We start from the raw sequence: 27,711 nt of genomic DNA on the forward strand, positions 1-27,711 counted from the left end.
ACTGCAATTTGAAATAAAACATGGAAATAAGGCAAAGAATTTGTATTTAACAATGTGTTAGTGGTTCTGACTCAAAGCAGGTGAAAGCTAGACCACCTTCTCCATCACTACAAGTTCTTCTCCATCACTAGACACAGAAGCACTAACAGGAACAGCCAAATCGCCAAGGTTTGGTGAATCCATCTACGCAGTGGCTTTGTCCAGGGTCTTCAAGTACCTGCGTCTTGGCAGTCTCAGGTTCATCCTCTTCCTTTTCCTTGCTTATCTTCTTCACAGCTGGTTTCCAGGCCTTCTCTGCCTTGTTGAGCTGTACGTCATCGGTGAGGGACACACTGGCGATGATCTTTCGTGGCTCTTTCCTTTGGCCCTGCTGAGAGCGGCGTGGCCCCATTCCAGAGGGCTGGTGAACAGGGCAAGGAGAGGGGACCAGTCAGAAAAGTCACAGAGCAACTTTCATTCCACCTTGACTGGATAGTGGTCACCAGGACCAAAGGAAAATGTGCCAACTGCATATGCATTTTCCCATTGAAAGACTTCAGATGTGTTAACTTTCAGGATTATACCAGTGATATTGTAGGGCCTATAGAATCTCAGCCTAGTAGGTTTTAACTTTTTTACAGATTTTGAAGAATGTATTCAACGAAGAAGGTTTAAGTACCTTCAGCCTTCAAGTGCAAACGGTTTGCTTAATTCATCAATAGTTTACAGTAAATCCCAATTTTTAGATGTATAGATACCTACTGGACTGGTGGTTTCTAGCACCAAGGTCAGAGGCCCCTGTATTATTCAGTGCTAGTGTGCGGAATCAGTTAGGTGCCACGCATCACAAATAAAGCAGAAGTGCAGATAATGTTGATGATATGCTAAATAAGTAATTAACCTAAAATTAGATCAAAGTCAAATTAAACCTGGCATGTCCATCATCAAGTTTAATACCTAGGCTAGTGTGCACATATGAAACATTTAAAAAGTGGGTTGCATCTGTGTTGTATACAGTGCAGTAAAGACCATGAACATAATGCAGGACCAGCTACTGGTTATGAGGAAGTGGTAACAGCACACACTATGGTCCCCACATGTTTGTAAACATTATAAACACTGTGCCCCCGTAACAATCATTAGCTATGGAAGTCTGGTAGTCTTGAGAAGTGTTGCACAGTAACACCATGAACCTCCTTCAAATCCGAACAGCTGGGTCGGCACATGCTGGGAGAGAGGATGCCCCTAGAAGAGGGGTGCTCCCTGCGACTCACCGGGCCACGTCCCCCCATGGGTTGCCTGCCCAAGTTGGCAAAGGAGGGGGTGAAGTCAGGACCGCAGTTCATCCCTGTCAACCGGCTGGGGTCCAGGGGGCGGAGAGGGGTCTTGTTGGCCTGGAGGGAGAGAGTAGGAGAGAGGGCTGGGTTAAAATAATGCTGTTCTGTTCTCTTGCTGAAATAAAGGTTTATTACAGAAGCAACATGGTAGAAGATAAGCAATAGCCTGAACTGTACATTTCGATCATAGCTGTGTTATTGGGAGGCCATTTTCCTCGCATACCAATTTCAGAACTGATATTGTACACTGTAAATGGCTTCATGTACATACAAACAGAAACTTTATATTTGGGACCCAAGATACTATACTGTGCTGCAGGTCCAGGCAGTATCTTACCTTGTCCAGCACAACATCGCTGATGTGTGGCAGGCCCTCAGGCTTCTGCATGCTAGCACAAATAAACTGGAAGCCCAGCAAGAACTCTCGGTCATATTTCTTCTTCTCCTCAGGATTAATGGGCTTCCATTGCTCTGTAAGAGGAAAAGAGTTAACGTGAGAAATGCAACAGTCATCTGTGTCTCAAGTTATTGTTCACATTGTATGCAGTTTTTTTAGTACCGTGATAAAGGCCCTGCAAAATTTATTTCTATCCAGCAGCTAGCAGAGGTTACATAACTAAGCTCTTTTGAACAATAGCCAGCAGAAACTGACAGCATGTTGTAGTTCAGCAGCTCCTCAGTACCTCATCTCCATCAGTAGAAGTCAGTGGCCCAGACACTATGGCATTAACAACGTCACTGGAGCAGACAACTAACAAATTCAGTCGAATCGATGCAGAAAGAAAACTCTATGCCTGGTAGGCTGGCCTGAGGGAGAGATGGAATGGGCACTTACCTTCTTTGTACTGGTACTTCTGGTCTCCAGGTTTGACAGGCTCAGGTTCAATGTTCTCCGTGTCCAGCTTATCTTCCTTCTCTTCCCAGGTCTCCTCAGTCTCTTCAGCATGGGAGGGGCGAGATGCCTCATTCTCAGGAGGGGCAACAGCCTGCTGTGCCTGTTCTGGCTCAGAGCGATTCTCCTTCACCTGCTCCTGAGAAACAGAGGAAGAGTGAAGATCACCAATATAACTCAGAAATTATTGCATACATTTAGAAAAAAAACAGAATAAGGGGAGCTGACATAGCACCTTAGACACAACAACACTCACCTCCTTAAAGGCATCCAGGAGATCTCCCACTGCCTCTTTTTTATTCAGATCCTTCAGTTTCCTCTTCTTCTTTGGCACCAAAACAGCAGCAGCTGAAAGACAAAACATCAGTCACACGCTGTACACTGGGAGGGTAGCAAACCAGGAGTGAGAGAAAAGGGTAGGATCAAGGAAAGTGGAAAGGGAGAAATGGGAAAATATATAGAAAAGAAGAGGGATGAGGCTCAAAAGAGGACTGGTTTCTTATCCTCACTGTGACAAAAGTTGCAATCAATATCAATGAAGCTCACAAGTGAGGCTGGAAGAGTATCGGCCCAAGGGTGCACACTACACACAATGTCATCACCTTGTGGATTTGATGGAAGATTAGTCTTGGTACTCTTTGTAACTAGAAGTTCAAGAAAAACTGAAAGCTGCCAACAACAAATATAACGCAGTACAAAATCCAAAGTAGTGCAACAGTTCAGCCTGCTGGAACTCTTCAAGAATGCACAGAGGCAATTCATTAGTGTAGTGTACCAAGTCTCCCCAGTCCCAATCAGACACTGTGCCACTAACAAGACACCACTGCTGGGTCAGAACCAGATCAACACAGGAGTGAACAGATATGAGCATCACTTTCCTTTCAAGAGCCAACAGCCCATCTACATTTTAGTTCAGTGATCACTCCTCTAGGGTCTTTTATAAGACCAGCAACTCTCTGGGAGCATTGAAATGAAGAGCAGTCAATGAACTTGTCACCTAGAGTGAACTAGAGTCACCTGTTTAAAGTATTTTATTAAGCTGAAGAATAAATTGGCACACTGCTGACTGAGCAGATACTTGATCTTGCAGAAATCAAAACTAAATCAGGACAGAAACTATGGTCAAAAGCAGTCCTCACCATTTATAAAGCATTTTGAAAGGAGAGCCAATAAAACATACCACTGAATGAACTATACATGAACAAACCACCACCAGCCCACATTTGCGTTTTTGGAGGTCCACTGCATGTTCTGCTGCAGGTTAAACATTTAAACTGTTATAATTGTTAAACGTTAGCATCTTAATCTCTACACAGGTTTAGTCCAAATTAAGAAAACACACAAAATGGTTTATACAGGTCAACACCCGAATCAAGCTGCTGTGCTGTGGTCTTTGTCGTGAAAATCTACAGCAAAACCGCACACTGAAACCTCCAGAGTGACTTACACTGCCTCCACACACACTTACTGCTCAAGTACTTGTGAAGCCAGAGCGTCGCCATTACTGGCTGACAGTAACACGATAGCATGGCATCACGACAGTCAGCGACATTCACAACAAACAAGAATCTAAGAAAGCTTACAAACACGTGGAAGCCATCTCAGCTAGATATTAGATCTAAACCTACTGCCGGAGCCACCCTCACCTTGCACAGAAGTCTCCCCAGGTGTGAAGCTGGGCTGGGGCGGAGGGGTGTCTCCCCTCTCCTCAGCTTGTGTTGGTGGTAGCTGGGGCACAGGTGTTGCTGTGACAACAGGAGCTTCCTGCGGTTGAGCCACCTCTGGCTCCGCGATGGGGCTAATGTCACACTCGGGAGCTTCCTCAGGCGCCTCCTCGGGATCCTGTGCGCTAGGAGCAGCGAGCCCATTGGCGAGCGGTTTCAGCTCCTCAGGCTGAGCAATGGGCGAGTCCACAGGGGGCTCACAGGCCGGGGCAGCAGGGGCCTTCTGGGACACAGCAGGGAGCTCCTCGGGGACAGCGGGCTCTGCTGTGCTCAGTCCATTGGTTGCAGAAATCTGCTCCATGGCTGCGTCTTCCAGAAGGGGGGCAGTTTCTATGGGTTGGGTGGCCACTGTCGCTTTCTGCTCTGGTTTGTGCACCACCTCCACCTCCATTTCCATTTCCTCCTCCTGTACTTTCTTCTCCATCTCCATGGCGACGGGGTACTCTGTGTGCAGAACGTTATCTGGGGCTGCAGTGTTTGTTACAGGGGGAGAGTCCACACGGTCACTGGTGGGGAGGGCAGTTGGGGCAGTAGTGTCAGCCAGGGTCTCCCCCAGGGGCTCGGGAGCGGTGTCTATGAGGGCTGCTTTAGTGTCCGTATCTGACTTAGTCTCAGCAGTAGGGGGTGCCGTAGGGGCTGGTGCTGCTTCAGTCTTGCCCAGCTCTCTGGGCTTGGAGGCTATCGTTGTAGCAGCAGGAGTAGCAGGTTTTTGTCTGTCATCTGAAAAGATAATGAAGAAAAGGTCATTTTCTGCGTTTATTAATCTTTGCTTCTTTGGAGGTGGCACATCAGTATTTTGTCTTTTGGAATTGCTGGCTCCTGACAATGGCTTTTCCTCTTCAGTACATGGCAGAAAGCCTAAAGCTTCAGAACACAGGAAATGATTATTCCAACTATGTATCAAACTTTCCTAGGGCACGATATTCGAATATTCATAGTCAATGGTAAGGCCAATCAAGGGGACGATATTCGAATATTCATAATCAATAGTAAGGACAATCAACCCAGTGGACTTCTTCTGAAGAAACTTCCTTTTAAAATAGATCTCCAATTAGTACCTTTTGGTCACATCCACACCCAACTTTTGGGAAAAGCAAATGCAGAAACATCAGTAAGTAATATGTAACCAAGTTAAGAGCACCGTCTAGAAAAAGAATCCCCAGCACAAGCACATTACTGCTAACAGATTTGCCAATGAAACCGTTTGTTTTGTATGAATGCATTCCTACAGTAAAACAGCTTATGTAAAACTATTTTGCACTATTTTAATCACCCAGTGCTTTAATATATTAAAATATATAAAATACAAGTAGAGGTCAAATTGCCTTGTGGTTTTTGTCTGCAAATGAGCAGCAATCATTTCATATTTAAACCACAGTTCAGTAGGCCGCCAGCTACACAACCATTCCGGAAGATAGCTGATCCCCAATCAGACAGCTCTGCACTGTTCACTAACCCCCAACAGCACAGCCAAGGGCTCCCCAACACCTGCCCTCACCCCTCTCACCTGGTCGTATCACCACGGAAACAGGCGCAATGTTTTCTCCATTAGCTTGGGCTGCATTTCCACCCTCGGATCCCGAAACTACTGACTGAGGAAGACAAAAAAACGTATATTTTACTTGTATTCAACACAGTTATGTGCCTGAACTAATATTTTATCTCCATGTGCAACAGATGTTTTTATTGCTGCCTGTGTAGCCTTACGAAATCACACAACATCAAGAATGCAAGAATAAGAAATTTTAGTTCTAAAAAGCTGTCCCTTACCTGGGGAGGAGTGGGTGTGGAGGTCGTCCTGCCTCCCGACATGATCTCTTCCGTGATGTCTCGGCCTCCCTGGTTGGGGTCTCTTATTCTAATCTGTGTGCACAACAAAGGGAACAGCAGAGATGAACATGCATCACACACTTGTCTTGGATGCACAGTGGAGCTGCAGGAGATGGCCTGTGGCATCAATGTGCAGACAGCCGCTCCACGCATCTGCTCATGTCTACCTAACCACCTAGCCATTTCCAGTGACAAGACTTTGAAGGCAAGTCCACAAACTTCAACAACCATGCGACACTTCACGGGTGCTGAAGCCAAGGCAACGCTGTGGTGTGGACCTTAACATCAGAAATGTAGTCCTTGCTCAGCTCAAACAGGGTCACAACAGGCCATATGAAAATCTTCATTGCAATACAGAGGTTTCCTCTTCCTTCTATACCATACTTTCCACAGTTTGTGGAAATACGCTGGTATTTTATCATTATTAAAGTGCTTTACTGCTCTTTAGTTATAATACAGTAAACTAGTTAAAACTAATTACTGTGATAAGCAAATCAAACAGATTTTAAAATGTGAAAAGAACCACACATTGTCCTTCAGCCATGACAGATGAGCATATTCAGATTTCAGTCCTAACAGGTCTGCACCACAGAGCAAGCTCTTTCAACTAGCAGTCCAGTAATCTACTTTCCTTTGAAACTTTCTTCACCGATATACCCCACTTCCTGAAAACAATACATACAAATACACATCTATAGAAAAGGATGATCCTTTTTATAGGGACATAAGTTTCCACAAACCAAAATTACTCCAGAATTAATGTTAAAATTATAGCACAGGAGATTGCCGAGTCAAAATTAAACTTCCTCGGCAATGAAACAAGAGGAAAAGCATTGTATGCAGTCTGAACCGGATGTACCACCCGCACGTACACTTGTTTCCATGTGACATTGTATTCAACACTGGCATAAACAGATTTATGGAGTGTAGCTTGAATGTAAATCATAGTTGCAAAACACCTGCACAAAAGTGCAATTAAAAAAAACAGGTACTGCTTTCTTTGCGTTGAGTGACGTTTCTGGCTGTCAGGAAGCTTTTTTCTCTAATCTGTGACTTCAATCGGAAACATGACTGCTGTAATTTAAAAGGTCTTCAAAAAGGTCCTCTGCTCCTCAGTAATAATGTACACATTAAAATGTGCTTAAACAGGAATGATCAATGATCAGGTCCTCAAGTGAGGAATTCCATGCTGAGACTTTTATATTATCCAGCGATACAAAACACTAATACTTAGCAATGTTAAAGTGCCATTGTCTCATGATGTAAAACACTTACTAACCTATTAAGTGATTTTAGGATGTGTGGAGAGAAAATGACTTTGGCGAGTAATGTACTACCAGAGGTTCTTGCCTGAAGCTTGGAAAAGCCCCTTACTAAAAAATCTGACAGAGGACAGGAGAATGCATCTAGAAAAATATTTTCTCTTACTGTAGTAAATGGTCCTCACAACTGCTGAAAACATACAATACACTCATCTAGCTATGTTTCACAATGTGAGCTGGTAGCATTATTGCACTCAGTTAACTAGCTTGCAGAGCAAAACGGGTGTTTTCAATTTTGTTAAAAGTTCTTAAAATTGCCTTAACAAGGACGCTCTTAATTCACTGGTTGCTACATAACTTTTATGGCTATGTGACATCAAAAAATTATCCTCCCTGATAATTTTGTTCCAACGTGGTTGTTGTGAGATGGAATAGGGAACAACTGAACCTTGTTTGCAATTTGTATACAGATGTCTCTACAAGACCTCTGCAAGAGATCCAAAGCCTGCACTCATCTTCGCTGCGCTAGAAAAATGCCCCCACTACACTACAGCAGGAGAAAAGATGCAGAGAAAGATCCATCAGCTGAAAAAAAATCAGTTCTTCTGTGATGAAGCAGATGTCTTATTCCCAACAGGACCATACTGCCACCAATACAAAATCTTAGGCAGAAAAAAGTGGTGTTTGTATATTAAAACGGCAGCTTTTGCAGGCCTTGCAGAGCATCTTGGGATTGGCTGAGCGGTGGTTAGGCCCCTTCCTGTGCCAGTGAACGCAGTTTCGCAACCCCTGCCTGCACACCGCCCCCCCCCCCCCCAGACAGACTAGCTCTGGAATGCCAAATCTCTGGCTACTTCACCCACGCACCGTTTTCAAGCTAAGCAAGGCTAATGTGCGCTCCCTCTCGGGGAGGCGAGCGTGTTAAAAAAATGCGTTTTTTTCTGTCCATGCAAAGACAGGCAAGACGGAATCCTACCAGGCAGAGCGCTGCAGCAGGCTTCCGGTATCAAAGCAGCGGAGAGAGTAAGTGACGGAGAGAGTGCGACAGAGAAAAAGATTAAGAGCCACGTGGATTGAGACTGGCTGTGCTGACATGGCCTTCACTTTTCTGGAAGGCAGCCAAGACTAAGCGGAAAACAAAAAAATTACAAAAACCGTCTGCGATCTTCTTTTATGACCAGGTCCTTGGTGTAACACAGCTCAGCTCCACCAAAGCAGAGGCCCAGCCCTCCCCTGGGACACATCCTGCTTCGATCGGAACATTTCCACGATCCACAGCAGAGCTGGGCTGCTCCGTCGCCTTCCCTCTTCTCTCACCGTAGGAAATAAAGCAGGCCTTCTTCTCTGCGAACACGATGACTCACTCTTCACACTGCTGCGCAGCGTCCATAGCCTGACTTGCATTTTCCATTCCTCCTCTGAAAAAATCGTCCAGGGATTACGTCCAAACGTCGACAGAAAACCTGCAGCCCTGTGTTCTACATTAGTGTAGACAGTCGGTACTCCGGCATGACGGCACAAACAAGACAAAAGCGATGTTTTGGCATCCAAAGTCCACTTGCGCTGCCGCTGCACGGCTATTGCTAAATTTGGAAATGGACCCAGAAGTGTTGCGATTGCAAACTAAGAGGGAGCTCTTTCACAAAATATTGCTTCTGCAAAACAAAGTCCAAAAAGAAGCAAAAGAATCTGTAGGAGGAACAAGCCTAACCTGAGCAGAAGAGTAAATTTAAAAAAACACTTGACTTGCAATTATTGCACTACCTTAAAGGAAATTGTGAAAACAATTGCATTCAAGACAAGAAAACAGGTATTCATTCATTCAAAATCTATCTAGCTGCATTTAGACGACGTAAATAAATGCAGGGTCACGGTGCAACAGGTATTCAGTTTTGAGCTTGTGTGTTCGCAGCACAATGACGCTTAGTTTGTGTAAACAAGTCACAACTGCACAGAACAATACATTATCCCATCTGAAATTTCATATCAAAGTGTAACAGGAGGTAGACTTCCTTTCCAATTTTTAATGTGGCAGAAGACTCAGCTGTAAAAAATGTAGGCAGATGTTTTAAATCCAAAGCTTACGTATCTTGTGGGGAATTTGATTCTTGTTTAAATAACTCCTACTCCTCGTTAGTCCAGCACCCAGATCCATGCTCCGAAAAACATTCCCACATCATGTGAATTGCAGTATCGAGACAATCCTTTCATGGTTTCATCTGCATATCCAGGTAAAGAAAACTGCTGTTCAATAAGTGAACAAGATTTGAGCTTAAGAACCTGAGTTACAAAAAACAGAAGCTAGCCAGAAGGGCTAGTAACGTGATTTACTACTTCATTTTCTAGTCCTAGGGTTTGGTTTGTAGAGTGAGGAAGATAGCTGCAGCTCATATGATTTTGTGACAGACTGGAGCATGCTATAGCATTGGCAGCTCTGGTGGCAATGTTAAAAAAAGGTGTGCTTGCAATTGTATTTGCTTACAGCTAATATTCCTGACAAACAGTATAATTAATCTATTTAAGAAAGGTTTTCGCATTTCAACTTCCACCTTACCAACATGACACAGCAGTGACCTGTGCACCATTAAGACACACTAAATGTTAAGGGGTAACAATGGTACCAAGAACACTTAGAAATTGAACTAGTTATATTTTTATATTTCTCACAGTGATTATATCTTTATAAGCACCTTAAAATCCTATACACAGAAACTGCACAGCATTCATTGAGTGTAATCTGGTGCACTGCACTCAAAAGGAAGAGGAACAGAAATGAAGACAAAAGTGTCAAATCGGAGACATTTGATATAAGAGGGTTGTGATCTATTTTCATCAAAGGCTTGCAATCAGCAGTAAAATTCATTTACAGCAGAGTGGCACTTTCTACAACTTGGTAAGAGGCAGCACGAAGATGGGAAAAAAATGAATTCTATCTTACACACACTTACATTAACTGTTCACACATACCTGTCCTGTATGGTAGTACGAGATAGCTAACAGCACAGGCCTGGGTCATTAGCTACTTCACTATAGCTCCTCACAACCTTCCCATAATCAGGTTCGGTTTTTGCTCCAATCTAAACAAATACTGAAAACTATTTAGATAACACAATATCTGAGGCTCCAGCTGGAAGTGATAATGGAAGACATTGGTGTATTGAGGAAAGGATTTAGAAAGCTCAAATTAATTTTAATAAGTTTTTCAAGACTCTCCACCTATCACATTTGTATCCTGAATCCCCCAGTTAAGATGCATCCATCCTCAGAAAGCCACCTAGTCCTGGTTAAGGTCATGGCAACTCGTGACAATTTAGATTATAACCATAATAGACAAAACCTATTAACCTAGCAAGCATCTTTTGAAAGCATCGAAATTCACTCCACGCAGAATGCCGCCCAAGCCAGAATCAAACCCAAGAGCCTTAAGCCAGCTGGGCAAAACTGTTACGCCATTATGCAACCATGTTAGCCACCCCTCTGTGATTCAGGATTAGCACAGGACACGGAAGGACCAGACGCGCTCTCAGGAACCGAGAGACGCCTCATCTAGCCCTAACAGACATGACAAGGCTTTGAATGGACTGGAATGAACCCAAACCTCCTGCTCCTGATAGCCGGCTCACCCCCACCACCAACAGGTCAGCACTACAGTTACACACGAAGGCCACAGGCAGTACCATGTCCAAACGAGCGATAGAGGAGCCAGATTTTTGACTGCAGTACCTGCTTGCGTTCCCGTTTCGGGGGGGCCTGTTGGCCAGGGCCAGGATTCATCATGACGGTTGAGGCCTGCACAGTGGGGGGATACTGTGACACACCCTGGGCTGGGTAATAAGCTCCAGCTGCAAAGGGAAAAAAAAACACTTATTTAGCAATTGATAAAATACACTTTGCCTTCACAGGTACTACAGAAATAAGAGGAACAAATACTGTAGTGCTGTACAGTAGATCAAGTGTGCACATCCCTATCCCGTGTTGTCTGGTGGAATCCTGCTGAGGTTCAGACACGTGCACTTGGTGAATGATGGAGCCAGTGCAGCAGGAGAAGAAATTGTCTTCAGTTGCACACAGACATTTCAGTTCTGTCCTTAACTATCTCCTCTGGACAGGTCCTTTATCAGAAATCCAAAGAACTTTAAAAGACCAGAAGGCAAACTCAACATCTTATTTAAGCATGAGATTATTTTGACCAGGGCAACATTTTAGAACTCATACCTTTTTACTCAAACCCACACAGGCACAGCCACATTAATAATCTACAAGTCTCACTCAGTTACCTTCTCACAATCCTAATCAACAACTTCAAACTCTTAGGCGAGATGAGGCACGTGTTTGATACTGACCCATCCCAATCCATACACCCACCCCCGAATAAGGAAGAACCTCCCCATAATCATTGCACTGACACCAGGAGCTCCAGCTCACACTATTGCAAAGCTTCAAACACTTCAAACACAAACTCTGCTACAAATCAACTCAAAACTGTTCCTTCACAAAACAAAGATCATAATGATTCAATGATAATCAATGATCAATGGCAATGAATTGCAAGACATGGTGTTACTGCACCCATGAAACTGGCAATTTGCTCATTAAGATGGTAATATCCTTAAAACAGCAACTGTTTAAATCGAACAAGACTTCTGAACTTCTCTTGACCACAGGCTTTCTTTTAATTCATAAGGACCTTGGCTCACTTAAGGAATTTTAATGGAGGGTGAAAGTCACTTTTTATAGGACAAAGTATTTTAAAAGCAACAAGGGGGAAACTGTGCCTACAGAAATGCCATATTCTATTCTATAATTCTTAATTATATTCTACATTCCTGTGGAGACCTTTGGATTCAATACCCCCCCCCCCCCCACTCTGTCATGCCCACCCCAGTCACCACAGACCCCAGCAGGAGGGGAGGGGGGCATGTAAACCCCACTCAAAACACTGGATGAGCAACCGCAGAACAGAGTGAGAATTAGGTACAAACAAGGAAACGTGGGAGACAAATAAAAAGACGCTGCTCTTCAGTTAGATATTGTCTTCCACTGCCAAAGCCAAGCATTGCGACAATTTGAAAACGCCATCGCTACAGCCAGGCAGAGCCAGACGCAGCAGCAATCAGCAGTCTTACTTTGTAAAGGAGGGGGGGGGGAGGTTGGACACAAATTAATAAAACAGGAAAAAATGCAAGTGGCCCTGCGTGACCCCGCACAGTCTTACCTTCCCTCGGTGTGAAGCAGGTGGATCACTCCATTTCCTGCCGATTCACCTTTCTCCTCTCCCCTTTCTCTCCCTCTCTCACTCTGCAATGGCTGCTGTGAAACGCATTTCAGCTCTGACTCACATTACTGTGCCTGCATTGTTGACTTGGAAGAGCACAGACTAAATATAGTCATAAACCACTCCATGTGAACCAACGGAGAGGGAGGGAGAGGGATGGAAAGAGAAGGAAGACCAGAGAAAGAGAAAATGGGGACAGAAGAGGGGATAGGGGATAAAAACAGGGGGAGGAAGCGGAGCGAAATGGCTCCCTGCCGTCAGGCTGACGGATAACCTGTGACCAGAAGCTCTAAATCCCTTCAGCAGTGGCTGGTTGCCGGCCCTGACAGAAATATTATAGTCTGGTCTGCTCCGATCCTGGATGCCAAGCAAGGTTGGGCCTGGAGAATACTGTGGTGACAGACTATTAAGGAAGGCCAGTTGCTGCTGGTGAAGCAGAGGGTGGTGATCTTTCCTCTGGATCAGAATTGCCATTCCCCAGTATGACAAGCAAGCGGACTGTGGCTCAATCACAGAATGTGACCACAGAATGAAATGATTCAATATATCAAAACCGTGCAGCCTGTATCGCAACCCATGCTGTAAACGACTAGAAGGTCTGGGACTCACTCCTCTGGTTCCTGGGGGCTTTAAACCTCAACAAAAGGGAATTAAGGGAAAAAAATCCCAAACCCAAAACTATCCAAGGGAAATGCAGCACCTTGAAACCTCCCATCCTAAGCACTGTAGCAAAGCAGATTTATCAAAAGAATTCACAAGGCTGTCAGGTCAGGCCCAGATGAATTTTAGCTTCCTTTTTTAAGCAGGACCCACAATACTCCATGCTTGGGTTATTTTTAAACTATGAGCAGCAAAGGCCTTCGCAACACAGAGCCTGTAGCTCATCAAGACCACATTCCAACAAATTAAGCTTCCTAGAAAACGAGCATCGTCTGTCATTCCCCTCAGCCTTCTGAGCTAGACCTGCAGACTTCAGGTCTGTATGAATACTCCAACTGCGGAAACGCTGACTTAATGACTCAAATGATTTATCTCCGCATCTCTGCATTTCTCTCCCCACACCGTGCCACAGACAGTAATTTGTGTGCTAAAATAGAAACAAAGGCCAGGCTGGGGGGCAGGGAACGGCCCCTGCTGACAGCCAAGGAGTCTCACCTGCGAAATTCCACACCCGAGTAATACATCTGGCTACGGCAAGGCTGATCTTCCCACAGCTCACGTAACAAACCGGCCACTCCAATGGGGAAACTACCCACCTTGCACCAGGATCGTTAAATTACAAATCAAGAGTAGGCCAGGCCTGCCCTATGCAAACCATCAACACTACCCTGCTAACCCAGGAATTCCCAGATCTAGGGAGGAAATAACTTACTAGGCCAACTGCATCCATAATTAACTCAGTCATTAAGAGCTTGCTGTCACTCCAGAAACCAGAGTCATGATAAAGTCCAGCCCAGGAAAGCACATTCCATTTAAATAAACGATGTGAAGTCTACAGGCTTTTTCATTCAATGAACTGCCAGATTCGACCACAGGTTGCTTGTTATTTAATTATTAATTAGACGGATCGATGGAAAAATAAGAGCTGGTCTCACTATGGTGATTGATTCAACTGGAAGGGCTATATCCTCTATAGCCCTTAGTCAATATGCTAACAGCATAACCTACATGTAGATATAGAGCCACAACATATATGGGGAGTCTGGTGAAATCCCCTGGCAGCACAAAAAAGCCTCTACTGCCACCTACTGGTCGCATGCTGTTTCTTTTCACCAGTGCACCACAGGATCCAACATGGCATTAGAGTCGTGAGCATATTAGCTTGTCTATTAAAATCAAAAGAGTAACTATCCACGTTTTCACAGGGCATACGACGATACCTTTGATATGTTGATAAACAAATAGAGAAAAAGCCTCACAAAATGGCCAACTCCATTCTTGCTTCTTCAGTTAAAAATTCAGCAGCCATATCACCCTGCAACTCACAACTGGCAACCCACTGAAACTAAGCAGGTGTGAGCCTGGTCAGTACCTGGATGGGAGACCTCCTGGGAAAAACTAAGGTTGCTGCTGGAAGTGGTGTTAGTGGGGCCAGCAGGGGGCGCTCACCCTGCGGTCCATGTGGGTCCTAATGCCACAGTATAGTGAGGGGGACACTATACTGTAAACAGGTGCCGTCCTTCGGATGAGACGTAAAACCGAGGTCCTGACTCTCTGTGGTCATTAAAAATCCCAGGGCATTTCTCGAAAAGAGTTTGGGTGTAACCCCGGTGTCCTGGCCAAATTTCCCATTGGCCCTTACCAATCATGGCCTCCTAATAATCCCCATCTATGAATTGGCTACATCACTCTGCTCTCCTCCCCACTGATAGCTGATGTGTGGTGAGCGTTCTGGCGCACTATGGCTGCCGTCGCATCATCCAGGTGGATGCTGCACATTGGTGGTGGTGGAGGGGAGTCCCCATTACCTGTAAAGCGCTTTGAGTGGAGTGTCCAGAAAAGCGGTATATAAGTGTAAGCAATTATTATTATTATTATTTAGGCACACAAAAGCAAAAGTCTTCAGATATCAAATAACTGGATGATTATGAGTCTAAGTCTGACTGATCCTTCACCCTACTCGGGGATCTGTACCAACATCTTCCCAACAGACTTCAACCCTGCTCTGCTCTGTCAAGACAGCGGCTCCTACGCACAGCAACGCGGCACGAGCAGAGGCTCTCCATCAGGGAAAGGGCTGCTGCTTTCTCCCCAGATCTGTCCCACCGCTACCGCTCTCTCGCGTGTGGAGAAAATAAGCCAGGCTCTGGCCGTGCAGCGGAGCACAGACAGAGAGGGAGGGCGAACTCCTCTAGCTCCAGCCCCAGACAGCTTGGGACTCGGGAATCCAGACCACACCCATCACACTGGCGAAAACTCCCTTCTCCACATTCCATTCTGGGCACAGAGTCCGGGATTGTCAACCAGCCAGTGCTTTAATATCCCGGATATCATAAACCCTCTGCAACTCTACACAGCATTTACAATACTAATCTTTTCTGGGAACTAACCAAACTAATTTTAAATTGAATTACAGTGTCTTTTCCTCACCTTAATGACCACTTTAGTTACAATGAAGGTGGGACCTACGGATATTAACAGAGCCCAGCAACGCCTGAAAGGAAAGCGGGCCCGAGTGCCAAAACGCCTGGCAGCCACAGACACAGGAGTAAGACTTGCCCAAAACGCTAGAAGGGGACTCACCCTCGGCTCACTCACCACTCCCGCCGTCGTGTCCCAGAGAAGTACGACTCCCGGCTCCAAGCTGAGCTGGACAATAAACCCCACCCCCCGAATGTCATTCCGTCAAAAGATGAAAGCAGGACACTGGGGCGACTCGTAGTGTGGCTCCAGATCAAAAATAATCTAATAAGCCTGAGCTCTTAAGAGTCTTTTATACTGCAGTGCCAGAAACATTTGAAAACGGGTTTATATTTCAATGGGAAATAATTTCTAACATTGAGCCACGGGAACATCCTTGTGACTACTGCTACTGACCACACTCTTAGTTGGGGCCCTGCCAACAGGAACACAGTTACACAGCCCTTCCTCTCCTTGTGATTCAAACCAACGAGACCGCGTCACTTTTCCACTACTACACACCGGCTCTGGAAAAGAGCTTCCTTCAGCCCAGTGACGCACAACGACTGAGGCAAAGTCACATCACACAGGCAGAGCAGTCTGTAAGACATTCAGAGACTTCACCCTCCTTTGTATCTACCTACCACAAACCGTAAAAAATGTTTTTAAAAGAAAGCATGGGGAAGGTTTAAGTCTGTGTGGGAATGAGGATTGAAAAAACATGTAAAATAACCAGGACTACTGAGCTTCTCCCTATGCATGACACAGGCCCTACCTGTAATGGCTTTACCTACTCTACCCAACACCTGCAGCACCACTGAACACTCAGCCAGGGACAGTGCACAAGCCATTTCAGGACTGACGCTTGCAGGCTCATGCACAAAGGTTAAGTAGAAATGTTATTCTAATTTCAATTGTCTGTAACATGTTACTTGTAACCAGTAGTCTCAAAAGATCTGAACTCAACACCGATATAAATGTCTTGGTAATTTTGCACAAGCCCTTTATGATATTCCAGACAGCTAGGGCAGTATTCTGCATTACTAATTAATAAAAACATTTGTATGTTCACTGTAATGTATTGTATTTGTATATGAATTGTGCATGTTATTCATTATTTTTTCTATCCTTTATGTATATTTTATTTTAAGTGCACTACAAGAAAAATTCCTAACCACCCAAAAGGTTGGTTTGGCATTAAAGTTGACTTTAAACTGACCAGCAGCCTACAAATGGTAAAAGCAAGGTGCAGCTGGAGTCTCATCTTACCTAGCTGTCACCACGCCACACAGTGTAATTCTGAAACCTGATGCACCAACACTAACAAGCTAAAAACCCGAGCCAAGCTGGTTAAAAGTATATTTGAACTATACAGGATTACAGAAGTTTGTCCTGTCTGTGTTTCTCATCAGCTGCTAAGAGCATGTGCAGATGTCAAATCACGGCAATGATGGCAATAAATATCTGCATAATTAAATAGAAATAAAAACAGAAAACAAACCTGTGGGCAGGGAACTGAAGGGAGGTTTATTGAAGTGACTGAGCTTTAGCTTACAGGATGAAGCAGTGCTGACCAGGTGCTCCTTTCAGTTCCCAAGTCAGTCTAATTCTAGCTTCAGACCTGTTCTGTGTAAAGATTTGTCATGCATGAGCACCTTAAGCACATTTAATTTGACTGATGACAGGTCCCATTAACAGGATGAGCTTGGCATGTGCTGATGCCCTTACCACCTGGAGGGTAAGTCTTACATGAAGGAGTGCAATTTCTGGGATATTGCAAATTCACAAGATTTCACCCTTTTCACACATTTTCTTTTACAAATCTGCCACAAGTAGGAATGCCAGGTCAATAAAATCCATCCCTTGGCGGCATTGCACTGCATTCCGTGCCCAGCAGTTCTGATCTGATCTATGTGTGAGGCCCAGACAGAGCCTCTTACCATAAGTACCATATTCTGCAGGGCTGGATCCTGGGTAGAAGCCTGGTGTCCCGGGGGCCACTGGGTAAGGCTGCGTTGTGGTCACGTACTGCGGTCGGTACTGTTGAGAAGATGAGAAAGATTAACACTGGGTTCTCAATCAGAATGAGTGTAATGAGTAAATGAGTGTAATGAGTTTGTGGGCAAAAACCCCTCTCAGCAGCCAGTACCATTTTCAACGTTTTGGTTAATACCCCAAGAAAAAGCAACACCAATCAGAGCTGGTTCCTGATCCTTCTACTTTCCAACTTACTAGAAATACAAGCATCCTCCATACTAGAATCAAGAGACATAAATAAGAGGAGGCCATTAAGCTAATCATATTGATTTGACTGATTTTTTCTGTAGTCCCACAGCCAGTAGAGCTTAGACTAGAAGTAAGCTTTCCAAGAACAAAAACCCATTGAAACCCTCGCCCTGAAAAGAGACAATTTAGTTTATCCAATTAAACCTAGCCTGCCTGCCTTCGGGAAGCTGGTGGTCACCAGAACACCTGGAAAAAACTCAAGTGAATGCAACAGAACATGCAAAGTCCACACAGAAACTGAACACCCACACTCTTCTGTGACATCCAAATATCTGATAAGTCTTTCTGTTACAAAGTCAAAACACTTAGCCAACACCAGACAACTAAACAAAACTGCAATCTAGGAAATGAACAGGCCTTGGACTGCCAGGATCCAGGTGACAGGGTGCAGTGGGTCCGGTCCGGCACGAGCTCTGCTCCACAGAGAGAAAAGGCAACTGTCGTCTGAGCCGGCAGACTCCACCCGGCTGTACTGAACCACAGCACAATGAAGAAAGCCCTGGACAGGCCAGCAGTGGGGCATGGCCTATTGTGTCAGTACAACGCCACTGAACTGGAACTCAACTCAGCAAAAAAGAAACTATCCTATAACTCTATACAATAAGGGGCCAGACTGTATGTGCATCTATATGTGCACATTTAGTAAAACCCTCCAGCTAGCTGACCCCTGGAACACTTGGACAACCATGTACACACACAGTAAACTGCAGTTACTGATCAGCTAATGACCTGGGACAAGAACTAATAGCAGCCTCCAGGCTGACACTTGTTCTGCATGGGGAGGTAAGTCTACCCCTGGAGTTACAGACCTCCACTTTGTGGAATCTAATCAAATTTAACCCACTAACTCTGAATTCTTTATTTTTTGTTTTTCTGGACTTAAAGCATAGAGATTCAAAAACAAAATTTGAGGAGTTTCCTATGTGAATTTCTTTACAAATACAAAACTCTATAAATAATTATATATATAAATCTGAATTGCACATATTACTGCATCATAAATTCCTTTAAAAAAAGACAATGCAGTTGATGTAATGAGCGAATGAAACCAAAAATGCTATATCACCCTGCAGGCAGGTAAGTTTCTTACTGGTGAACAAAATTTAAAAATGTATTTCAGTAATTAAAGCTCAAATAATGAAGCAAAACAGCATAAGTATTACAACTACAAAAGTTCCACTTTGTACTCTTCAGAAACAGCTGTAGACTAATTTTTTTCTAAAATTAGGTTTTACCCTGACAATACTTGAAAATAAAAAGAACCATCTTAATTCTGTTTTTTTTCCCTCCCAGTTACCAATATCTCAACATTGCCACTGCACGGTTTAAGATACCATCTAAACCGTCTGAACTGCTGCTCGCGTTTCGATATGCTCTGAGGCCGTCTGGTTGGTGGCAGGACAGGTGAACAGCTGATCGGTGTTGCTTTTTATTTCTGGGGCAACCATGAAACTGGTGGGGTGGGAAGCTTGCCTCAGACACCCCCCACCCCATGCCGGTACAGTAGCTGCTGCTGTGACACAGTGGAAAGGCAGAGCGGGTGTTCACCTGTCCCGACTGGATGAAGTAGGCAGCGCCCTGCTGGTTGGGGAAGGGGATTTGCTGTGGTGGGAGCATCATCATCTGGGAGCCAGTCGGATAGACGTGGGGGCCCACGGCCCGAGGCGCGCTGCTGGGCGGCACACGGGTCGCGCTGTTGGGCATGGCCGGCCGGTTAGCGTAGTACGGCTGCAGGACAGAGGGGGAGACAAGGACGGGGAGAGGAGGAGTTAGGCAACAAATATGCCAAGCGTACCAGAGCAAACATATCATGGATAAAGAAACGCCTTGGTTAAAAGAGAAACCCAGACCAGAAATTTGTTACCTCTATAAAACAGCTAAACAAGTCATCCAGCAGAGTAGAGAAGGGGACACTGGAGAAGACTGTCCATTCCTTTCCTACAGCTTTATCATATTTAGAGAGGCACTGCCCCATCATCTCTAAATCAGAGAAGTTTTTAGTCCTTGTGAATTATACCAAAAATCTTCTCCATTTCACACTGTTCGGACAGAAGTCTAAAGGGGCATTTTCTAAGTATTTGTGGCAGATTACGTTTTGCCAGTAAGAAATTATTGACAAGCTCTAGAAGCTTGTGTTAGGACCCTAAGGCAACATCCTTATCTTACTACTGCATCCAAGTACATAATTAAAGCACAGAAAACAGATCAGCTTTGAACACAGGCTTGAGAGCCAGGTAGAGAGGACTTATTTAGCCTGCTTACTGACCAAAGCACAGAGAAATAAATGAGAAAAATATCCAACAAAGGCACAAGTGTACCAACAATTCCTCTGAGATGCCTTTACTGGAGATGTCTTGTTCATCACAGTTACCTGTTGGTAAGCAAACTTGGAACAGAGAGAGGGAGCCACAGAGCTCAGCTGAGACAAGCCATCGGTACTTAACCTTTACCCCATGAAGGCTTCATCAGTCTCATTTTGCTTACCGACAACTAGAGAAACATGAAAGGGTGCTAAATTGACTCAGTAAAGAAACTGGTCCGTTTCATGCTGCACCATGGTTAATCAGAGTTGTGCGCACCTTGCACGTGTCACAGGGTAGAGACAGACCAGCACAGGACCTTTCTACCTGATCCAGTGCTATTGCTGATGTTTTATAACACTTGACAAAGGGAGAAATTTCATTAAGTCTAATAGCCACGTCTGCAAATGTTTAAGCTTCCCCCCCCTTCCTCTTGGAGTAAGTAGGAATTCCTTACTCCATCAAGTGCCAGTTTATGTACAAATGCTAATAGTACTAAGATTAAACTTAAAAGCAATTTATGTATTCATAATAAATGGCTTGCTGCTCCTGGTTTGAGCTAACTCCTATATTAGTTGACTGGTGAAATGCTCTTCCAGTCTCCACTATAAATCTACTGCTGTGCAGCAGGATTTTTCATTGGTGTCTGAATATCCACAGCTGGCACCTGCACGGCACCCCGAACCGCTCCAAAGGGCGCCCCTGGCAGTGTGACCCAGGTTTACTCCAAGAAGACGCCAGTGCATTCTTCTTCCTTATTTTCAGCACTAATGCTGAACATCAGAGAGCTACAGTACAGGAAAATCCAACACCTCATATACCTGAGAACTTTTAAAGTTCTGAGGCCAATCTATAACGCAATATCAGAACCCCACAAGGTTCCTTTACAGTTTTTCCGTGAGTCAGGCTACCATCTACTACCACAAAAAACAGATCAAAATAAGTTCCTTAAAGAGTTCCACAAGCTTTACCAGGCCTTTTCAGCATATCACTCACTGTAGGTACATGTTCCAGGATCCGGTCTCAAGTTAAAAATCACTAGGACATGTGTACCACTTCTAAGCATGACTGAGTATTCCAATTAATTTGACAAACAGTTAAGCCAACATAAGTACAGCCAATGTATCACACTGGAAACTGCTTTACATCTTTATAACAGATGTTCATAATTCCTTGTAAGGATCCCAACTACTGATTAAGCACAAGCATATAAAGCTATCATACTCAACAGAAACAAGGAATAATTCAAGTCATATCCCTTCATTAATAGGTGCAGTAGATATCAGCTGAAGGTCTCTTTAAAAGCTGGCCAATAATGTGCTGTAGTTGCAGGCAACAGGTATCTGAAATGCTTTCTGGCATTTCTCAGCCAATAAGGCCTGCAACTGGATATTGACATGGGTCTCCCATTTCGCTATAGGATAACCCTCTCCCCCTTCTCTTTACTTCAGGCTAGCAGGTAATAGGGAGTAACGTCATTAGTCAGGAAAGTAACATGAACTAGACATCAAGCAGATGGTGCAGAAATAAACCCAAGTAAAAAGCTTTCTGGAGAGGAGCAGTGGTGCCAGCTGAACACACTGTGGATAGGGGGGCTGGGCTCTCTGACACCCTGACAGGGCACTAACCACCTGCATAGTGTGGAAGCAGCCAGCTCACCTCCCAGACACTCAGCAAAAAAGAGTAGTGCGCCAGGGACTCCCACCTTCTACATGCTGGGAAAAAAACCTTCAAATTCTTTGTATATGAGGTAATGGCATTCTGATTTCAATCTGACCAGCTATGCCTTAGGTGCCACTAGGAACAGCTCACACCACAGGCCCCCCTGCAAAGACCTGAAAAGGTGTTTTCTAGGAGTGAGCCAGAATGACACCCTGACTAAGGTTATGACTCCTAACTTGCAAGCTGCACCTTTTGAACTGCAGCATGAGGGGAAATGCTTCACCTGACTAACAGGTATTTCTGCAGATGCAACCTGCTATGCATATTGGTTTTATTGACAGGTCCTAGCCAAATGCAAAACTTGACAGATCGATTACTAGTAACAACCAACATTAGATGCACCAAATGGCCACTTCTCATTTGTAACCTATTTTAACACTTTTAGGACATTTCACTTCACTTGATGGTATCACTGAAAAATGGACCTGGAAAATGCATTGATTTAATGAAGATGATTCATTAGATTCTCTAAGTTGATTCCTGGCAGTCTTCTTGAGCAGGGCTGTCTAATCCTGGATCTGGAGAGGCAGTGTCTCTCAGCTGGTTACTAGCTTAAATGGACTAATTTAACTTTTTAGCTCTTCAGGTGCTACTGCTTTAAAGAAGGCTAGAACACCCACAGGCATACTGGCCCTTCAGGACCAGAAGACAGTCCAGTTCTAGGTCAATAAGCGAGCGATATTTGGACTGATTTGAGGGTCAGCCCATGAATGTCAGTGGAATAATGGACTAATGAACAAGTAACATTGTGCCACTGGAGGCCCAAAACCAAAATCACATGCCATGAAATTCAGATGCAAACTGTGTAAAATTCTTTGAACTGTAGAATGTATTGATTCTATATTTGAGGATCAGAATCCAATGGTTTGAACCAGTACTGAAGATGAGGCTGACAATTACTATTTAAGTAGTAAACTGTGAAGCTATTATAATGGAATGAAATTATCACAAAAAATGTGCAACAATTTAGGTAACATTTTGTGAAGTCACAGGAAGTAAATTATATCCAGTGGATCATAATGAAAAAATGCAGCCGAAAGCAAAAAGCATAGAGAAGGATGGTGAAAATGATGAAGCAGACACAGACTGTGTAGTTCCAGCTCATTACTCAAGGTCCTGGTAGGTCTGTGAAATGTTATTTCACTGTTAAGTTTTGATGCAAGTTTGTTAGTCTCAATTCTCTATTTCTATAAAGAACACTGTCTTCATGTGTCAGACACTATGTGACCTGGAAGCCAGCGACTCGCAACCTATTTTTAACATTTTTGGCATGCTATTGCTCATTAGACCTTGTACAAATCCTTAATGATTTCCAAATAGTGGTAAAATCCAAGAGTAAAAAAGAATGGGGAAATAAATTCACAAGGTGGACCAAAGAGAAGCCCTTTCCTTAAAGGCATCGGGGGTTGCTGGGGCTCACAGAAGGCGGCAATAGCACTGTGACCCCTGAGGCATGTCAACCTCACCCTCCTGCCCTGATGGGTGTGTGGGGGAGGGGAGTGAGAAAGGCCCTTTACCTGCAGGGATCTGAATCCTCCCTTCGGCAGCACAAACACACACAAGAGGAAGCAACAGAAGAAAGAGAAAGCAGGAAAAGAAAAGACATTACCCATCAGCTGTGAGAGCACAGAGAAAGCAATGTCCACAGAGTACCCCCACCCCCCCTTAACAGCCCATTATTTCAACAAGCAGCATGCAGGACAGACAGTTCCAGCCCCTTGCCACCTCCAACGCCACCACACCCCTCTACCACAAAGGACCCCGGGTGTCCTGGCACATGCCTCACAGAAACCCCAAGGTTGAGACACCCCCCACTCCCCTCTTCATACTGCCGCCTTGCTCATTTTCAAGGTCAAATGGCTACCCAATGAGAAAAGATCACCTGTAAAAATGTTTATAAATGTCATAACTCCTGGCACCTGTTAAGTCATGAAGGAAATTTACAGTGCAGCCTGCTTCTAAAGATATCTTTGACCATATAACTCCCATAAGCGGACTAATAAAATGAAGGAAGCAAACAATTTTTAAGATAGCTTTTCTTTTGACAAGTGGCTCATTTGCTTTAACTCAATTCTTCTGACTTTGAACATATAATCAAAATTGCAAATTAGTTATTTCTCAATTGCATATCAGGGGCTTTTGAGGCGATTACTGTACCAGCCAGATGCAAAACTGCAAAACTTTTGCATTTTGCAAATGCAAAAAAGGCAGTGTGGTGGACCAAAAGACACTTCACATTAGTAAAAAAAATTGTCCAGACATTTTCCAATGATTTAGTTTTTTTCTTATCAGTCCATGGTCAGAGTGCTGTCAGGAAGGGTAGCTGGTAACTCTTATAAACAGACTGCACTGCAAAAACTATGAACTAGGAGCAGGATTTCAGATTCTCTCACTTGCAGTTACTCCTGCGCAAACTAGCATGCTCAGTGAACAACTGCTCCAACAATACTACCAAAACTGACCTCCAACACTAGTTGAGGCTGGAGCACATTACCCACACATGCAGCAGACCCATCTATCAGAAGCTTGCTTGACAGTACTTCTCTAGACGGTAGCATATTCTTAATTGTAAATCTTTCAATAGTGGGGCCAAAGTGACAGTATAATCCCACTCTTGAAATGCAATGAATACTAATACTAGTATTTTTTCCACTCAAGTAGCCATTTCACCTCCAAAACAAGAAGGGTCCCATGAGCTTGGGTGTTTTAAAGGTAATGGTTCCACACAATTCCCGCAGTCCACCTTGGCTAGCTTTCTTTGGCAAACTTTAAAAACAAGACTAAGTCACACGCCACAAGAGCACATTATGGGGTGCAGCTTTCCAACATAGCAAACAGCTATTAACAATAAGGATGACGGCCCAAGTACTGCAACCATCTCTAATGTGGATGGAGATTATGGCCGGACACCGATTTTCAGTTCGCTGAACAATCCGATTCCTATATACTGACAAGTCTGATGCAATAAAACTAGAGGGAAAGGCCATTCTGACGTAATTTGGTCTTTTTTTACTTGTTGTATTTTCGTGGAACTGGAGAAAAACTGAAAAATTTCACATGTGAGCAAAAGCTTTAAACGTCTTCTGGAAGTATGTTTTAAATGGAAACAATGGTTTCTTAAGCAGCTACCCCCTGACGTAAACCTGCATTGAAAAAAAAATGCCTAAAATACACCTAAATCAAATCCAATAACGCTAGAGAGAAATCCTTTCAAACAATATGCTTCATTCTGTATATCAGTGTAATTGTGTTAGGGGGTTAGAAATGAAAAAAAAAATGCATGACAGGGCTGGCAGAGGTAGTGAGTGAGTTAAATGGGAGTAAACTGCTCAGCTCCCAGTTTTCATCAGGAGTGCCTTGCCACAAGCGAAGAGTAGCGCCTCTTGCTGCCGTTATTAGGCCAGCCTGCAACATGCCCTCATTACAGCCTACAGCTGCTATTAATACCGCCTGATGAAGGCAGGCACGGAGCGCGAGGCTCCATTCATCTCATGCCTCTCACAGCACGTTTTCACCACAGAGAGAGACAAAGCTATGGGGGATAATCAGAATGCCCTGAATTGGTCCCATTAACTTTGGTGAAAGAAAAGCGCAATGCTAATACAAACCTTTTTCCGCCAAAGCACTATATTGTCAAGCCTTACTTCCTCTGCCTCGGGGAAAGATCTTGAGAAAAGTTTTTGAGGAAAGATCTTTTAGTCTAGTTTTGAAAGGATCTGAAGACTAAAAGCACGACAAATGAGTCAACCCCAGCTCCAGGATGAAATTTTCTGAAGACGCACACACCTCAGCTTCAGGGCTGACCGCTCGACCTGCATTTTGCATCCTACCTCCACCCCACCCCCTGTCAAGTGCAGACACCGAGGGCCATTCTCCTCTGGGCCCCCTGCCCAACACACACAGACACAGAGGATTAGCGTTAGTACCTGCTGATGTAAAGCACGAGGACCTGCAGCAAACTAGAGAGAGAGCAAGAGAGACAGTCAAAGAACACAGGAGAGAGCCAGGTAAAGAGTTAAAACAGACATTTTAAAAACACGTGCAAACTGGCACACAGAGAGACCTGGAAGCACCAGGCCAGGGTGTTGCCCCTTGCACTCATGCATGCACACAGAAGGGAAAAGCAGAGGCTCAGCAGCAGGGAGGTTCAGAAGATGGCCGCATCACTATTTAGAAACAGCGTCCCAAGGCCCGATCAAAAGGGTCTTTTGAAGGAATTCAACAGCTTTTCCAAAAAAAGCTACGATAATGCTGAGAGGAAGGGGACAATTACCATTAATGCCAGGGGAGTCATGTGAGAGGAAGCCACAAGAGGCACTTCACAACCCTCCCCCCAAGGCCATGCAAGAGGCCTGCAAACGGCACCATCGAGTTTAATGAAGGGGCGAACCCAAAAGTATCTAATGAAGTACAATCCTTACACATGGAAAGCAAAACAATTCTACCATCTGCAGAATACCCCCCCACACACCATCTTCCAGAAGTGACAAGAATTACAGCATATGCTATGCAAGATCAAGAAAACCAAGATCTAGAGTTTTGTATCACTGCAGCACGTGCACGAGACAAAGAAACAGTCTCTCTTCATCCATGATGTGGAGGGGGAAGTAGGAATGCCAGAGGATGCTAATTAAGCATGGGACTAGACGGCAAGAGAACGACTATGGCCTTTACAGTGGAATGCACATGTCCTAGGACCAGGTACAGGATCCATAGAAGACAGTCACATATGATCAAAGATCACAAAACTGATTTTCATTATATAGCACAAATGTAACTGAATAAATACTGCCGTGATCAATTAGCAGACTGACTGCAGAAATAAAATATAAATAAAAGTTAAATATTGAGAATTCTATAAAAACTTTAAAAACACAAGTTCTTTTATCTGAACTTAGCAGTCACTGCCCTTCCTGCAAGGGGCACTACAGGGAGACTGCTGCCAGATGAGTAAGGTGGGCATACCTGGCGAGGTTGTGGAGGGGTGTTCATCTGTGTCGGGGGGGTAGCGAACACGACAGGAGCAGAAGGCTGTCCCGAAGGAAAAGGTTGCTGGAGGAGAGGGAAGAGTAAGAGAGGACAAGAGAGTTTCTAAAAATTGGGCTTCATTAAAAAAAACAGAACCTGTTGAACAGCCTGTTCAGTCTCACAGACCATCACTATTAGAAAACCAGGATGAGATGGAGTTGTTAATATTTCACAGACTTGTAAAGTGCTGTTCCTGCTCATGCTGCTTACCTAATTTTGCACAAGGGTCAGACTAAGCCAAACCTACTAGTGCTGGTTCATATCAGAGGCAACAAATGAGGTGGGCATAAACCCCTTCCTAAAGATCATTGAGATCCGTACAACTGCTATCACCTGCTGTATTGAGAACAAACCTTTCCAAGAGTGTAAACACCCTTAAAATGGAAAACAGACAATGGAGCTGCGAATCAGCCTTCACCTTTTAAAGCATGGCTTTGAAAGGTGGGAAGAAATTCACTGGGGAAAAGGCCTCTGAACATGGGCAAATGATACAACCCCAGACATCACAGGCAGATGCACCAAGTCAGAATCAAACAGGACACAGGGGCTGTGAAGCAGCAACGCAAATCACCTTACAGTCTGAGATTCTGTAAGGACCAACAAACATCCAGTGCTAGTTCCTAATATATTAGCCAATGAATCCTAACTCCAAGACTGTATATACAAATACTTAAAATAAGGTAACAAGCATTAAATATTCAGTGCCTGCTGCTGGCTCATGCACCAACGCTGATGTATTAGGTCTGTCCTGGAGTAAGTGTACAGTTACCTGAGAAAGGCCAGGAGAGGGGGCGGGATGGGGGACTGTGGGGGGTCCTGCTATAGGCTGTGGTGCTTTATTCATTTCATGTGGTGCTGCATAGGGAGCCTCAGACCTGCGTGGAAACCTACAGGGAAAGAGAAAGGAAAAATAGTCACCTTTAAAAATGTTTTAGAAAGCTCACTTGTGTAGCACA

At 44.3% G+C, this 27,711-nt stretch overlaps 1 protein-coding gene and 1 non-coding gene across 10 annotated transcripts in view; both read right to left on the reverse strand.

Annotated features, from left to right (window-relative positions):
• Positions 1 to 27,711, reverse strand: part of eif4g1a (eukaryotic translation initiation factor 4 gamma, 1a) — a 55,907-nt gene that overhangs the window by 11,591 nt on the left and 16,605 nt on the right. For 6 of the 9 annotated variants that reach the window (XM_088912781.1, XM_088912784.1, XM_088912780.1 and 3 more), the window contains 13 exons: positions 27,525 to 27,642; positions 26,693 to 26,779; positions 19,254 to 19,433; positions 17,369 to 17,459; positions 10,748 to 10,866; positions 5,703 to 5,795; positions 5,440 to 5,524; positions 3,855 to 4,652; positions 2,465 to 2,556; positions 2,152 to 2,347; positions 1,654 to 1,787; positions 1,254 to 1,373; positions 218 to 400 (listed from right to left, as the gene is read on the reverse strand). In XM_088912781.1, coding sequence (XP_088768907.1) covers positions 218 to 400; positions 1,254 to 1,373; positions 1,654 to 1,787; positions 2,152 to 2,347; positions 2,465 to 2,556; positions 3,855 to 4,652; positions 5,440 to 5,524; positions 5,703 to 5,795; positions 10,748 to 10,866; positions 17,369 to 17,459; positions 19,254 to 19,433; positions 26,693 to 26,779; positions 27,525 to 27,599 — 2,253 coding nt within the window. In that variant the 5' untranslated portion in view covers positions 27,600 to 27,642. Of the gene's footprint in view, positions 1 to 217; positions 401 to 1,253; positions 1,374 to 1,653; positions 1,788 to 2,151; positions 2,348 to 2,464; positions 2,557 to 3,854; positions 4,653 to 5,439; positions 5,525 to 5,702; positions 5,796 to 10,747; positions 10,867 to 12,239; positions 12,369 to 17,359; positions 17,460 to 19,253; positions 19,434 to 26,692; positions 26,780 to 27,524; positions 27,643 to 27,711 lie in introns of those variants that run through there. The other 3 variants (XM_088912778.1, XM_088912777.1, XM_088912785.1) reach the window with 2 other exon arrangements.
• On the reverse strand, positions 1,989 to 2,060 carry LOC148836630 (small nucleolar RNA SNORD66). The gene has a single exon (XR_016091035.1). It is a non-coding gene; the product is annotated as a small nucleolar RNA SNORD66 (small nucleolar RNA).

The sequence above is a fragment of the Atractosteus spatula genome, chromosome 4 (genome assembly GCF_055471065.1).
Source record: "Atractosteus spatula isolate fAtrSpa1 chromosome 4, fAtrSpa1.hap1, whole genome shotgun sequence".
Classification (NCBI taxonomy): domain Eukaryota; kingdom Metazoa; phylum Chordata; class Actinopteri; order Semionotiformes; family Lepisosteidae; genus Atractosteus; species Atractosteus spatula.